Below are 14,657 nucleotides of genomic sequence, written 5' to 3' on the forward strand. Positions count from 1 at the left end.
CTGAGGAGCTTTTCAGAAATATTTCAGCAGTAAGCACCGGCTGGCTGATCTATAGTGTTAGACTGAAGAGAGGTGTTACAAGTTTGTATTAATTACTTGTTTTATCACCCGGCGACAGGCTGTACTCAGTAAAATGTCATCCAGAGCAAAGAAAATTGTAAGAAAGGAGAAAATTGGCAATACAGTAAACTCAGCCATGCAGTCAAATCCAGGAAGTCGGCGCTACAGCTGCCAACATAAAGGGTAAAGTTTTCTGAAAGACCGCAAGTCTGACCGGCAATTACAGGGCAGGTTTGGGTGACCTCCCAACTCAGACCACACTTGTCATTTAGCGGGAACACTCATCTCTCTCTCTTCATTATTACCCTCTGTAACCTGTGGTGCACACTCACACACACACACACAGTCATAACAAGTCCAGTATGTGGCTCCAGTGAAACCAGTTCATTGCAGTCCACACAAACTGTTTATACCATCGCAGACACACGAGACATCAGTCACCCTTCTGGCTGTAGACCGCTGCCTGGCTGCAACATAACACTGCTGGGCTGAACACTGTTTATACAGCACTTACAGTACGACACATTTCAGGACATCGCTTTGTCCCGCTTCAACTGTCTCCCAAGGTCAACTAAAGTTTTGTTTTAAAGCCAGCTGAATTTGTATCATTCTTCATTTCCACATTTACAGCAGAAAGCTGCCAGTACAGTGTCACTCAGATATGTTTGGCAGCGCGATGCTCAAACCTGTAAAGGTTGCTCGTAAGGAGATTAAACACCAACTATTCTGACAATCGTTTCAGCAAAAACACATTTGCTGGTTGCACCTTCTTAAGGATTTGCTTCTTATGTTTTCATTTGCTGTCATAAATGACAGAGTCTTCAGGTTTTGGACTGTTTTATGGACAAAAGAAGCGATTTGAAAACGTCACTTTGAGCTCTGGGAGATTGTGAAGAGTGCTTTTCAGAATTTTTGACATTTTAAGGACTAAAAGATTCCTCCATTAATCATGGAAATAATCAGATAACGAAAATCATCAAGTTTGCTAAAAGGCACCTCAACTGTTGAGGATATAACAGAGATAAAATGTGTCGCACTCTCTCCTGCTGCATACGGAGTCCTCTCACCTCTAGGATACCCGAGACAATGATGATGGTTAAATCAGGGGCCATAAACCCAGACATGTGGAGGCGTTGACACCCTCTAACACACGCTATCATGTCAGGGAGCTAAAAACACTGTGATCACAGATGTGCAACTACTGAAACAACATTTATTCAGCGGATAAGTCACCGACTGAAGTGAGAGCACGGTGGTGTCTACACATGACAGAGGCATAGCGGGAGGCTGCCATCAACATACAGTCAGAACATCTTATTTTATGACGTCTCTACTCGTATACATGCAGAGATGTATGGAGTCTTAGATTTTTTTTTTTTTGAAAAGTATAAAGCATTTGGCGTTTTCTCCGTTTTTTACCCACAGGGCTGAGCACACATCTCACACACTGAAAAAGCCAGTGGGTTTACAAGTTCATATCTTTGCTCGGGAGTCACTTGGCTGCCAAAGACTGACTTACAGCGGCGCTCAGATTTCCTTGACTACAGTGCATTCACATGTAAGCACGACAAAGAAACGCTTTGAGAAGAAATTGGATGCGAGGGATGTGTAGGATAATAACACGTGAGGGCAGAGGATGTGGGAGAGGGGAATGTGAACTATGACTGTACGCCGGCCGTTATCAATAATCGCCTTTATTTACATTTTTAATTATGTCAAGGCTAGATCTCGTTGAAACGCTCAGGTTGGTTGACGTCTGTTTGGCCCAGAGTTAGGAGACAATAATCAAGGCAGTGCACGAAACAAACATTTTTACATCTCTCTAACTTTCTTCCTCTTTCCGTCATGTGAGCCTGCACATTCTCACTGAATAACCTGTAGCATCTGGACTGAATCTGCTCCCTGCCTCTCCAAAGGGAACAGTGTGGCATGCCAAGCTTGCAAATCATGTGGATATGTGGATGTAGGACTTAAATGACTGTCAGTAGACATGCCAGGATGTTCCTGTGTGGTGTCTGTGTGTTGTGTGTGCAGTCAAGTGTGAGAGACAGGAGAGGGAGGTTGGCAGTGTCACACTTTATGATAGCCCTATCAACTGTGGCTTAACAGCAGATCTTTGCTGTCGAAATAATAAGAGGACGTAAAGTGGACGGATGTGCCCTTGATAAAAACCCAAATTGGGGTCCGCTCGTGTTCTTGACAGGAAGAAAAAGTCAAAGAGAATAAACATCGATTCCTTTTAAAAGGCTGATTGAGTGTTAAAGTTTATTGGCGCAACACTTGTAGCCCGAAGGCTTTTAACAATCCATTAAGTCGAGATATCAGATGGGAATAAAAAGCTCCCTTTGAAAAGAAAAACCCTTTTTCCCTGAGTTAAAATCTCATCTCGCTGCCCACATTGTTGCCTGTGAACCCATCAGATCTCTTTCTGGAGAATTTAGCCTCAGAGCATGTGCTGCTTTTCATATAAAAGGCACAAAGTGATATTATCTGAGGGCTCTGTAGTGGAGGCTCTCATGTTCAGTCTTAAAAACTCTCTGAGACACAGAGGACCTGGCCACTGACAGATGATTGCTGTTGACTTTGTATTGAATTACATGGGCATGTAAGGGGGAGATAACAGCATTACAGTTGACTAAAATTAAACCGGTCTCGCTGCTGTCTACTGGGGACATTTTCTATCAGATTATGATGAAAATAAGCAACTCCTTGTTTTTCTCAGCTTAAATGCTGGTCCATTTTCAGAACACACACACACACACACATACACACAAGAGGAGAGGTGGGGAGAGAAATGAGATTCCTCCAGAGAGAGAATTCAAAAAAGTGGAGGAAAAAGAGGATGGAGGTACGACCCAGCTGGGCATCTCCCCCCACAAAGACCCCGTTGTTGGTGAAACATGGGCTGAGATACATTATTCCCCTGAAAGAAGACAATATTAGCAGGAAGGAGGGAGCGACGTCTGCTGCCATGTCAACAGATAACGGTCCCGGCTCTTACCTCCACGCTGAACGGCTGCTCCTCTCCGTTCACGGCGCATAAAATCCACAGCAACAACTGCAAACATAACGTCCCCATACAGCAGCTGTGAAGACATCTCCTACTGCGGAGAACCATAGTTGAACCCCGCTGCGGTCGCTTATCGTCTCAGTTTTATTTACAGTCGGCACAAACACAACGGACAACCGGGATAAATCCTACACGTTTAGCAGCGACATAGCTGGCTGTCTCGGTGTGTCTCTCTAGCGGAGCCGAAAGCAGAGGAGAGGCGAGGAGAGGAGAGAGGAGAGGGGGAGAAGGAGCGGATTCGTCGACCGCTCGCCCCGCCGCTCTCAGGAGGAAGGTTGTCCCCGGGGAAAGAGTCGCCCGTTAGCGCCTGTCAGCAGCCTCCCGGTCCCGCAGTCCCCGGGCGAGTCCTCCGCTACACCGGCCGTTGTTCCAAGCGGACGCGTCCGGCTCGTTTTCTGCACCGCGCGGCATAGCTGCCCGTTTTCAACCGTTGTTTCCCACCGAGTGCGCATGTGCGAGCTGGCACGAGCGCCCCCCCCCCAATCCCGCGCGCGATACAGAGCCTGCTATAAAAACAGTCCTCAGCCCCTCACAGTGATGGTAGAGATGTTTTTCATGACAATCAGTACATTATAGTCTACTATGTCTCGTAAATAAACACCAATATATTATTTTTTTCCCACCATGACATTGTAGACTTTTCCTTTGTAAACCAGGACCAGCTCAGTTTACCAGAAATCAAAGAGATCATTATTATTATTATTATTATTATTATTATTATTATTATTATTATTATTATTATTATTATTATTATTCCCATCAAACACATTGAGCTACAGGTAAAGGGTTTCAGGAAACTACTTAATATGGCTTATGTGGGGTATATTATCAATTAAAAATTAGGATAATGGCTGAAGCATCAGTTTAATACAAGTTGAATTACCCTTTAAATGACATAAATGGCTCATTAAGTTGCATAAAAACACTATAGATCAAACTAGCTATATGAGAATGAAGAATAATGGTGCCTTATGTTATACCTCATGAGTTTTTGATGTACATGCATGAATTATTATTGTTCTTCTTTCTATCCTCCAACGCACAGCTGCATGTTGTGTCACTGTTTTCCTGCCTGTGTGGGATTTTATTTACTGTGTTTTATTTCAGAAGTCCGTCAGCGCCACTAGAGGGCAATGAAAGGCTCAGAGCTGTCAGCCCTCAGTGTGCTGTGAGTGAGTCCTCAATGGTACCCTGAAGTCTCATCCGTGTCTCAGCACCGTTTCCAGTAGATGACGATGATGCCATCGACGGTCACTGCTCTTACTGTGGAGTGAATGATGTATTCAAGGTCTTGCATTTACAGGCAAACCTTTCATCAAGGTCTAATCATCTTTACATGTATTGAGCATAATCTTTCAATTTTATGTCTCACACACTGATATTAAAATATGTTGTGTAAGTTATGTTGCCTGGTAAAAGAATGATGCATGATACATTGACTTTTGGCTCTCTGATAATACACAAAAATCCTGAATCTAATGCAAAAGCCTTCCTGTAAATCTCAGATAATAGAGAAGGGTGAGATCTTAAGAGCCACATCAATGATTTGTGTGTGAATGTGTGTGCGTGCCAAATGAGAGTTAGGTGAGCCGCACCATTAGCCCATTGATGAGGTTTCAATTTGCACACACCTCACCACTTTCCTCTAAGGGACTCTCACCGATCGCACTGAATGGAAAACTCCATTTAAAGTTTTGAAAAGCATCTTCGACACCACGGTCAGGAACACAACTGTTTATCGCAGTGATCGCTTTGACCTCTGAGTCACCTGTGAGTCTCCGTTTCTCACTGTGGGACACACTGTAATGTTAAAAGCACACATGATTACGCTCACAGTAAATCATGGCAGAGCTATTAATAAAATAAAGATTCACTAGAGTAAGTGAGAGACACTGTCTGATGCTCTGGGGTTGACGTGTGACACGGTTCATCGAGGGTTGAAAAGGTTATGGACTGTGTGGTGCTCTGAGGTCTTCTGAATCACACAGCCATTAGTTCGCACTGTGTGTAACAATGTGGACTGAAGAGTTATGAATTGTTGATTTACCTTCAGCACAGTTATGACCCTGTTTACAATTGTAGTGATTTATGAAAGACACAGAGATGGTTGATTTACCTCTTAAGTGATAAGAATATAGGCACTAAAATCCCTCTGGGACTTCCACTAGATGATGATGCTAGTTAATGCAACAAACTCAGAAATATTTATTTTTTGTACAACTGAATAAACAAGCTGTCTGCAGAGGAAAATAACGTCGCCAGAACACTGTTTGAAGCTAGAAAGGTGGCAGGGTCCGCCACATGTAAACAAAGTAAAACAGTATGAAACTGTGAATGAATGAAATAAAGATCTTTCTCTTCTAAAATGTATTTCCCAAAACTACATAGTGCCCCTTTAAATAGCTCTATATTCCAACAGTTGTCACTGTGTTTGGTCAGCAACCCATGTTTCTCCTCCTGCTCATAACAATAAAGGAGATAAGAAATTGTCTGGTATCCCTGCTCACTTTATCCAATCAGGACAGAGAACTCCTTAGAGGCGGTCCTGTCTGCTTTGTCTAGCGATTACTGCTGCGTGTTCATGTGGTGATGTAGAGAGGAGGGAGGGGATTGCTCACTGCAAGATGGACAGGAAGTTAGCTATAGCTGCAACAACACGTACAGCAGCTTTAACTGTGGCACTCCAGAACTTCTGGTCTTTCCAAAACTAGCCTACTAAAGACATCTGACCCTAAACACAACACACAGTCTTAGATAGAAACCGAAGCTAGTAGCAGTATAAGTACCCACACACGTAACGTTAGCATGAAAATCATATCCAAAAGACATCAACTCTACGTCTTTGACAACGTCAGACTTTCAATGGAGAGCCACATGAAAGGTTTAATAACATCTTTTTTAGACGTCTTGTCAACGTCCACTAGTGATGTCCAAGAGCTCAAAATGAGTTTTATAATGTAATTTTTGGACATCTTTTCAACTTCAGTTATAGGCATTTAAAGAACTTCTTGTGACTCAAAATTAAAGTTTTTATGACGGCCGAATTTAAATTCTTGCAGCTAAAAGCAAGTGGATTTGAACCCTGAACCTCAGTAGCCTGCATGATGTACTTTACTTGGTGAGCTATTCGTCAGTTTTATTAAATGCCATGTTTTGGTCATCCAGCCTTTGTCAGGTATGCTAATATTCCAAGCTTGGACCAAAACATGGTATTTAATAAAGCTGATGAATAGCTCTCCCAGTAAAGTGCGTGCCTCATGCAGGCTACTGAGGTTGAGGCTTGGGGTTCAAATCCAGCCTGTGTTTTTTGCTCTGTTGTGTAAGATTTGGCGTCTTTTGGATATGTTTCTGCTCAGTGGGGGTGTAAAACTATTATTATCATATGCTGACTCATATGTTACATAAATGTAAACATCCGTGTGTGGCTTTAACATGGGTGAAGATAATGTACATTGCATTTGGTTGAATATTTGTTGGAGAATAAACTGCCTGAGAACAGCTGAAATGAATCACAGGCAGCTAAGCAGTGACAGAGAAGTTGTGTCCCTTGGATTTAATTAATTTCACTACTAAGCTGGGATAAAGGTTTACAGTAATTTTGCGAGTGTAAAAGTTTGACTTCCTTTCTTTGTCTGCCTCATGCTCATTTAGAAGTTTGTTGGCTGGTTGAATCACTTTCTCAACCCGACTTCCCTTTTTCCTTTCCTAATTCTCTCGCTCTCACCCGTCTCTCTTCCTCTCCTCCTCTTAATGATTTCCTCTCTCACTCCATAATCCTGAATGCCCTTTCTGAAAGGTTCTGGCCCTTTCCAACTGGTCCTCCCACCAGCGCACAGCCTTGCCAGGATCCTCAAAGCCTCTCTCTCCAAACATGACTCTGTCTCATAACTGCTGCATCTGCTCCCAGTCAGACCTCCTGGATCTCCTGGCAGCATGAATCCAAAGCCTCCCGTCTGTCTCTCTTTTTTTACCCCAAGCAGAGGAATAAAGAAAAGAGGAAGAGAGGAAGAGGAAGAGAGGGCAGTGATCTGGAACGGAGCACTGACTTCTCCCAAAATGATTGTATCAATTAAAACCTAGTACTTTTGTTCAGGGGGTGAATAATTCCTGGGCACTTCTGCCTGACTCCTGATGTGCTTCTTGAGGTTGGGTGGGTTCAGGATCGGATCTCTCTCCAGATGAAGCTCCGGGGTCGGTTTGGAAGCACAGCGAGAAGCCGCCCTGACTGCCGCTCGGACTGATTGCAGCTGTATCGTACCAAACAGCAAAAGCCAACGAAAAGAAAAAAGGCTCCAGTAAGAAATAACTGCTTTATTCCAACAAGAGCCTTTTACACAGTTGGACCTCTTTCCGTATTTCAAAACCCAAAATCAATTTGTGGTGCTTGTCACCCTCACAGTGCTGCTTTCTCTCACATGGAAATCCTTCCAAACCATAAACTGTTTGTGGTTGTCATCATTACTTTTCATTTATTTCCTAACAGTATTTTGAGGTTAATCGCAAAAGTCATAGTGGATAAGGAATTTTTACTTAAAGGCACAATATGTAATAATTGTGGTTGAAAACATTCAAAAATTAACTAAAATTATCAACAGAATGTGAAAAAATTGCAATTTTGACTTCGTGACAACTATGTATGGTGTTGCAGAGATATCTACTGAAGTTAGCATGCTAACCAGCTAGCCCTGGCCCATCCTTTTTCATAACACCACTCATAGCTCGCTGTCCTGACCACTAGCTGCACAGCTAACGGAGCTAACTAGCTAACAGCAGCTACAGTTAGCAGTAGTTAGTGGTTACACAGGTGTTATGCTGCCCCCTACTGTACTTGTTTGGAGATTGGATATGAGAGATGGCCATTTCTTACATATTGCACCTTTAAAGGATTTCAAGTTAAAGTTTTCTGCTAATCTTCTGCTTTTACGTGCTTCATTAACTGTCTAATTTTTCTTTTTCTCTGGATTTATAGGAGTTTTCAGGGTCTCCTAATGCACAGTTAGTGATTCAGTTCAATAAAAGATGGAAAGTTTGGCTCATTCTTTTCCAGCTTGCATCAAATCCTTACATTTATTAAAGAGAAACCCTCTACAGGTTTCATTTTTTACACATGATGTTCAACCAGAATGCATGCGCACAATACAAAACAGTAGTTTTTCCATTTCTAATCATGGCTTGGCTGAGCACTCAGGACCAAATGACACAGGAAATCAACACATCTGGGTGTCTGGCTCTGGTTGCAGCCCATCCATGATTTGATTGCGCCTCCTTCTAGGAAGTTTTGACATAAGGCAGAGTGTTGATCTCTATTAAACCCACCCGTGACGCCGTGAGTCCCTGCCATGTGGCTCCATCTGAGCACTGGCTTGTTTAAAGTTTGGACACACAGACGTACAGACCGACAGCAGAAATGGGTCTGCTCGGTATAAAAATAACCTGATTACAGCCCACACGTTGCCAACACTGAGAACAGATTGGATATTTACATAATAAGCTTAGTCGTGCAGTCAGTTTCACACCAGCGAGAAACCAGATTCACTTTGCAGAAGCAATGGGGTCCCTGTTATCTGCACTGAGAAATATGTATGGGCCAAACGTGTGCGACATGCATCAAACACTCAAGAACCACAACTTGAGTTGGTTTATTGAGGACAGAGAAATTATGTATGAATGTGATGAGCTGTTCAGGTGTGAGGGTTGTCAGGTAATTTGGCAGTAGATTAGTTGTGTGGAGCAGACAATGATTTATTTATTTTTTTTGCTTTAGAGTCCTGGTGGTCTCTTTGCTGATGAAAACAAAAAGAGAGGACAGACAGAAAAAATAAAGAGTTGAGAGAGAGAGAAGGTGTGGAGGTGTGCTGTGAAAAGCAAAGCGTGGAGTAGGCACTGTAAGTAGTTCACCATCGGAGGCTGTGAGGAGTTAGCTTGGTGTGATCTAGTGTTGGTCTTCCTCTTGAACTTCAGTTATTATCATATGGTGTCATCATATGGTGAAGGTACGGCAGCAAATAAATGAGGCATAGTTGAGGTTTGGAAACTCCAACACTTAGATCAGTCTGAGCAGCGTGAGCCTCCTTAATCTTTCCAGACCAACGTCATTTTTAAATATAAATGAGATTAAATAATCTCAAATCCATCTCTCTGAGTTTAAAGGGGCTCTGTGGAACTTCTGTGTTGTGCTGGAAGCCAGTTGTCTGTTGCTCTCTGTTAGCATAGCAGAGAGAGGCACTGAGGCGGAGAATAAAGTCAAATTCTTCGGTCTGTCGCAGAAGAAGTCTGAGCCGCGCCCACAGTCCAGCGGCATGAAACAACGTCCACAGGCTTTTATAGGCAACTGAGAGACACGGGGAAGGTCTAATTTTTCATGTCATGTTACAATCCGCTCACATATGGCCAATAAAAAAGTCATTAATGTATGTAAATTATGACAAATCGTTACATAGGGACCCTTTAACTGCAAGTAAAGGGTCCTTGATAGCTGTTGTAGCTAACTGTACAGGGATGGGACAACCAGCCAGCTAACCAACCTAGCTATACGCCAGTTTGTTCTCTCAGTGCGTAGCCATGCTGCAGAAGTAGCATTTTGGTCTTCTAATGAAATGTTAAACAAAGTAAAGTAAATCCAGTGAGGATGGAATAAACAAGAATGATGACACAAGCAGGAAAGTAGTGAGAGGAACAACCTCTATGATATGATTTTTTCCAAACTCTGCGTTTCCTGAATCTCTGCAAACATAAGCAATAGTTCAAAGTGGCCACAGTTAAAAGGGAAGTTGAAAGTTCTTTAATTTGGTTTGGGATACGACATGGTTACAAAAACAAAAAGCCAACTTGAATCGGCCAATCACACCAAGATGTGTCACTAGAAACGCATCACCAAACACATTCGTCTCCTTTGGTTTTGCTGTGCGCACCTCTCTTGCACGGCCCATCACCCTAACCACCAGCACACCCAGGTGCACCATGCTGTTTTGCCCAAAAGGCTTCTCCAAGATTTTTTTGAAGTAACAAACAACTGTAGTAACAAACAAGTCTCAGTGTGACACTTCCTGCACTTCCTGAATGTTGGCGATAGATGTATATGAGCCAATTTTTCCACTATGGACATCATTCTCATGGAAATACTGGGCTAATACATAAAATAAAGGCACAATAAACCATAGTTTTGCTTCAGATGTTTAAACTTAAATGCCTGATGATGATTTGGTATTTTTATTTGGGAGGGTAAACCATAAAGATGCTTACACACACACATCGCACATTGTTTTATAGTAAAGAATAAAGGTTTTGAGCTTTTTAGACTGTTAAACACCTCTGAACAATCCAAATTATGGCATTTATTGTAAAATCAGTCAGTCAATGTACTTTATATTGTAACTACATGGAATTTGATTATACACCTTATCCACCAAATTGCTATTAACACATTAATAATATCAGCCATTGGACAGTATCACACTAATGTTACCTCCTAGGTTTTGGAATTCCAAAAATAGTTGTGCAGAACCTCCACATAGATCTGATAAGATTAGAAACTTTAAGCTTCAAAGTCAGGCCAATGGAAACTACTTCACTACACACACACACACACACGCACACACACACAAATGGCTCTGGGGAGATTTTCCCTACTGATTGGTTGTGGTTACAGTGGCTCTGAAACCCAGAGTCTGCTCTGCACCAAAAATGTTTCCACCCTTCCTGTACGGGGTAAACATTCGTACCATGCAGCCACCCATTGGCCAAAAACCTGAAACTGATCCGTACCGCAAAATCGGAAGTAGGTCGATTGGCGCTGTTGGCAAACTCTGTCTCCCTCTCCCTCTCCCTCTCTTTCTCTCTCGCTCAGTGCGGCCAACAGTTTCTTTTTCAAACTTGTGCTTGTGGGAATGAGGCAGACTGATGCCATAACAGAGCCGTTAATAACTTCAGTGGGAGAAACTTGGAGGGAAAGTACAAGACTAAAGAAGGCAGCGGCTACCTCGCATCTCCTTTACCTAATGGCAATATATAGAAACTATGTATTGTGTGCGGAGGCACGGATCTTTTGCAGTAGGTGTTTTGTTTCTGAAATGGTAGACACGCTGTTAGCTTCAAGGAGCATGACATTTTGGAAAATATTTTGCTTATGAAGCAGCAGCCAGCAGTTGGTTTGCTGAGCCTATTATAAAGGCTGAAAACAGGGAGTTATTGCTTCCTACCAAGAAACAGTCCAGCATATAAATCCCCTGTAAAACCACGTGTCAGCTGAGTGACAGCTGTGTCTGTGTTCTCTGCAACAAGTCATTCACTTTTATCAGTGAGTATTGAGCTCAGCGAAGTCGTCTCTGATTCTGTTTGTGAATTTCATGTACATGGTTTCAAGTGTCAGGTTTGGGGATCCACAACTGCATCTCAGCTCTTTGCAGATGATGGGCTTCTGCTGGCTTCATCGCACTGTAATCACCAGCACGCACTGAGCTGGTTAACAGTGTTAAGAGTGCTCAGTGGTCAAAATGAGAGGATTGTTTCCTCTGAGTTGGGAGTGAGTTGCTGCCCCAAGTAAAGAAGTAGACGCCCGGTCCACACTGCCTGCCTGAGCAGCGCGTGACAGCTGCGTTGCTGAACTGCTGCGGCTCACACACTCACCCGTGTGTGACATAATCTACAGATACAGACATTAAAACTGTAGTAAAACAGTATGATGTTGATATGACTATCCACAGATGGCTTTCACGTCTATTATTACAGAGAATCCTGCGCATAATACAGAAAAAAGTCTCAAAATCTGTAGAGGATGCAGCATCAAATGAGCCACGCTGCACATGCGAGACTGTGTGGCTGCTCGACCTGTCTACAAGGCTGCAGAAATTAGATGTTCTGCCACGCAGAGTATCAGGCAAGTATCCCAGGGTGTTGTTCACACGAGTACCGGACCACTAAGAGGTGGCTGAACCTGGCTGCGAAACTTTTGATTAGAACTTAGAACTTTTTTAGCAGTTGATGTAGGTTCTTCCCCTCACCTTCAGTCATGAGCTGTTGAGTTAAATTTCCTCTGTAGGGTTGCTGGGCTCCATGATAACCTGATATGGATGTCTCCTGGGTGCCTACTTTTGTTTTTCCTGGCATGTCTAAATGGTAGGAGAGCCCGCAGTAGAGACACTGGACAGATTCCAGGACTGTATATCTCATCTGGCTTGGGAAATGGCTCGGGATTCCCCATGAGGAGCTGGAAGACATTGCTGGGGAGAAGAACATCTGAACTACCTTGATCAGTCGTCTGCCGTCACAATCCTGCCCAGGACAAGCGACGAAAAATGAACTGATTGCTACATGGATAAACAAACACGGCATAATGAGTTTGTTAGGGAGCTTTAGAGGTGCTGGTTGGCATAATCTGTACAAAACATGGCTTTTAATCGCTTTTCTCATCCGTGATATGGTGATAATTACTGTTTGTACAATTCTGAATGATCTAGTATTATTGGAAGTGGCACCAGTGCACTGGTTCTCTGCAGAAAAAAGAAATATGAAGAGTATAAATTACTGCCACCAATACATTATTCATTATTAGTGTTGTGTTTTTTTTTCTAAATGTTGCGGTGAAAAAGCAGGAAATGCTGTCGCACAGGGAGAGAGAGAGAGAGCGCTGTGTTTGCCAACTGATCTATAATTTACCAGTCAGGGTCTTACAATATCTGAACCATCTCTTTCAAATGTGTGTGTGCGTGTGTTGAGGAAATGAGTTGGCTGTGACCTAAGCCTCAGAGGGAACACGCAGGCTTTGTGTGAGTAATATGACATAAGACTTCAGTCAATATGTTTTAATACGGCTGATGTGAAGGTGGGAATACTCTCAGTGATGGATCAAGCACCTCCAGCGCCGCGGCTGCCGCTCGCTCCCTGTCGTCCACCTCGACATACTGCCGAATAAAAAGCTGAATGGTGCAAGTTCAGCAGCGAGGGGAATGCCTCGGCAGAAGGATGAGCGGTGCACTCACTACCCTGCTCTGAGCAATTATGATTGATTATAGCTCCTCGAAGCCTTTTTCTCACACCGGGCGTCTCCGAGTGCTAAATTTGTTCCCAGCTCTGGGGGGAGCACCATTTCACACATCGACATTTTAAAGCATGACTACAGCCTGCAGAAGGGGGTTACCCCAGACCTGTCGCAGTTAGCTTATGAATTAATGCTACTTTACAGTAGATGAGTTTTATTCTTATTCTGAGTGCGACTGTAGGAACCCAGCTGTCGGCACGGATTAGCCTGTAGTCTGAATTGGGTTGAGGAGTGAATACCTAGACCCTCCTGACTGCAGACCAGGCTCCAGGGCAGTCGGGGCCCCGTATGATTTTCTGAAATATGTCTGAATAGTTGGCCCAGACTGGCCAGGTTCATGTAGTGTGAAGCAGTGCAGACAGAAAGTTTTTGTCAGTTTAGCTCAAGGGAGTGAAAAGAAAATGTACAGGAACTGCAGTCACTTTCTAGCTGATCCACTCCTGATAAGCTGTGCTGGACATATGTTGAAATACTCCGAATGAAACAGAACATATTTAAAATGTGACAAAATCTGGATCAAATTGCACCTTTGTGCCATTTTAAATACTGTAACTGGGTTTCATACAACTCAATAAAACACCTCATTTGGTCCTTTGCCCTGCATTTATTTGAAACACTTCAAAATCTGACAAAGTGACCTCTCAAACAAAATCGAGGAAACTGATAACATCAAAATTACAAAGTAATTAAAGTAGATATATCGAAATAATTTTAAGTGAGCTCGTACAACTTAACTTTAATCGTCTACTTTACGTGGTAATACGTAGGGGAAATCGGTTTCCTGACTTTTTCAAGGTAAAGTCAGCTTTTAAATCGTACAGTGCGGTTTTAAGTCCAATATTCAGCCTCCTTTTGGCTCTGGTTTGGTCTCCACCAGCTCCTTCAACACAATCTCACTCCCAACTCATTAAAGGCAGCTTGGTCAGTGGCCTTACGCTTCAAACTATGAGCTCTACCTAACCCTCCAGCATCGGGTTTACATGTGAAGGGCTCGACGATGTCTCATATGCAATCTCTGTTTTGGACTTTCAAAATAAAGCTTGCTGACAGACAGACCTCTGGACAATTGTTAATGCTGCTGTGGTTTGGTTAGGTTTAGGCTCCAAAATGTCTTGGTTACATTCAAGAAAAGATCATACTTTGGTACTTTTGAGTCTCATAACTGTTAACTTAACAGTACTAATAACATAACTTTGATTAACTTTGACTCTTGGTCATGAGCATGGCATGAACCCTGGTCTTTGGAGGCAAAGTCTGATATATGGATGTGCTCCTTTTCTTGTCAGAAGCAACTATTGTTAAGCTCAGTGCTGGACTGAGGCAGAAAGGTTTATGAATAAGGGCAAGGTTATGTAATAGGTTAGATCTCACTTCTCACAGTGAGTGCTTTCTTTATAATAGCTTGCATAATTTTTCTAACAACGAAACAATGAATTTAATGCTGATTATGTTGGGGATCTTGACACTGAGGCCTACTCCAGTGCTCACTGT

The 14,657-nt window shown here is 42.9% G+C and overlaps 1 protein-coding gene across 4 annotated transcripts in view; it reads right to left on the reverse strand.

The window, feature by feature from the left end:
• Nucleotides 1–3,553, reverse strand: part of LOC141014184 (matrix metalloproteinase-16-like) — a 77,144-nt gene extending 73,591 nt beyond the window's left edge. For 2 of the 4 annotated variants that reach the window (XM_073487870.1, XM_073487871.1), the window contains exon 1: nt 3,062–3,535. In XM_073487870.1, the coding sequence (XP_073343971.1) occupies nt 3,062–3,178 (117 nt within the window). In that variant the 5' untranslated portion in view covers nt 3,179–3,535. Of the gene's footprint in view, nt 1–3,061 lie in introns of all 4 variants that reach the window. The other 2 variants (XM_073487872.1, XM_073487869.1) reach the window with 2 other exon arrangements.
• Nucleotides 3,554–14,657: the final 11,104 nt, after the last annotated feature.

The sequence above is a fragment of the Pagrus major genome, chromosome 19 (genome assembly GCF_040436345.1).
Source record: "Pagrus major chromosome 19, Pma_NU_1.0".
Taxonomy (NCBI): Eukaryota; Metazoa; Chordata; class Actinopteri; order Spariformes; family Sparidae; genus Pagrus; species Pagrus major.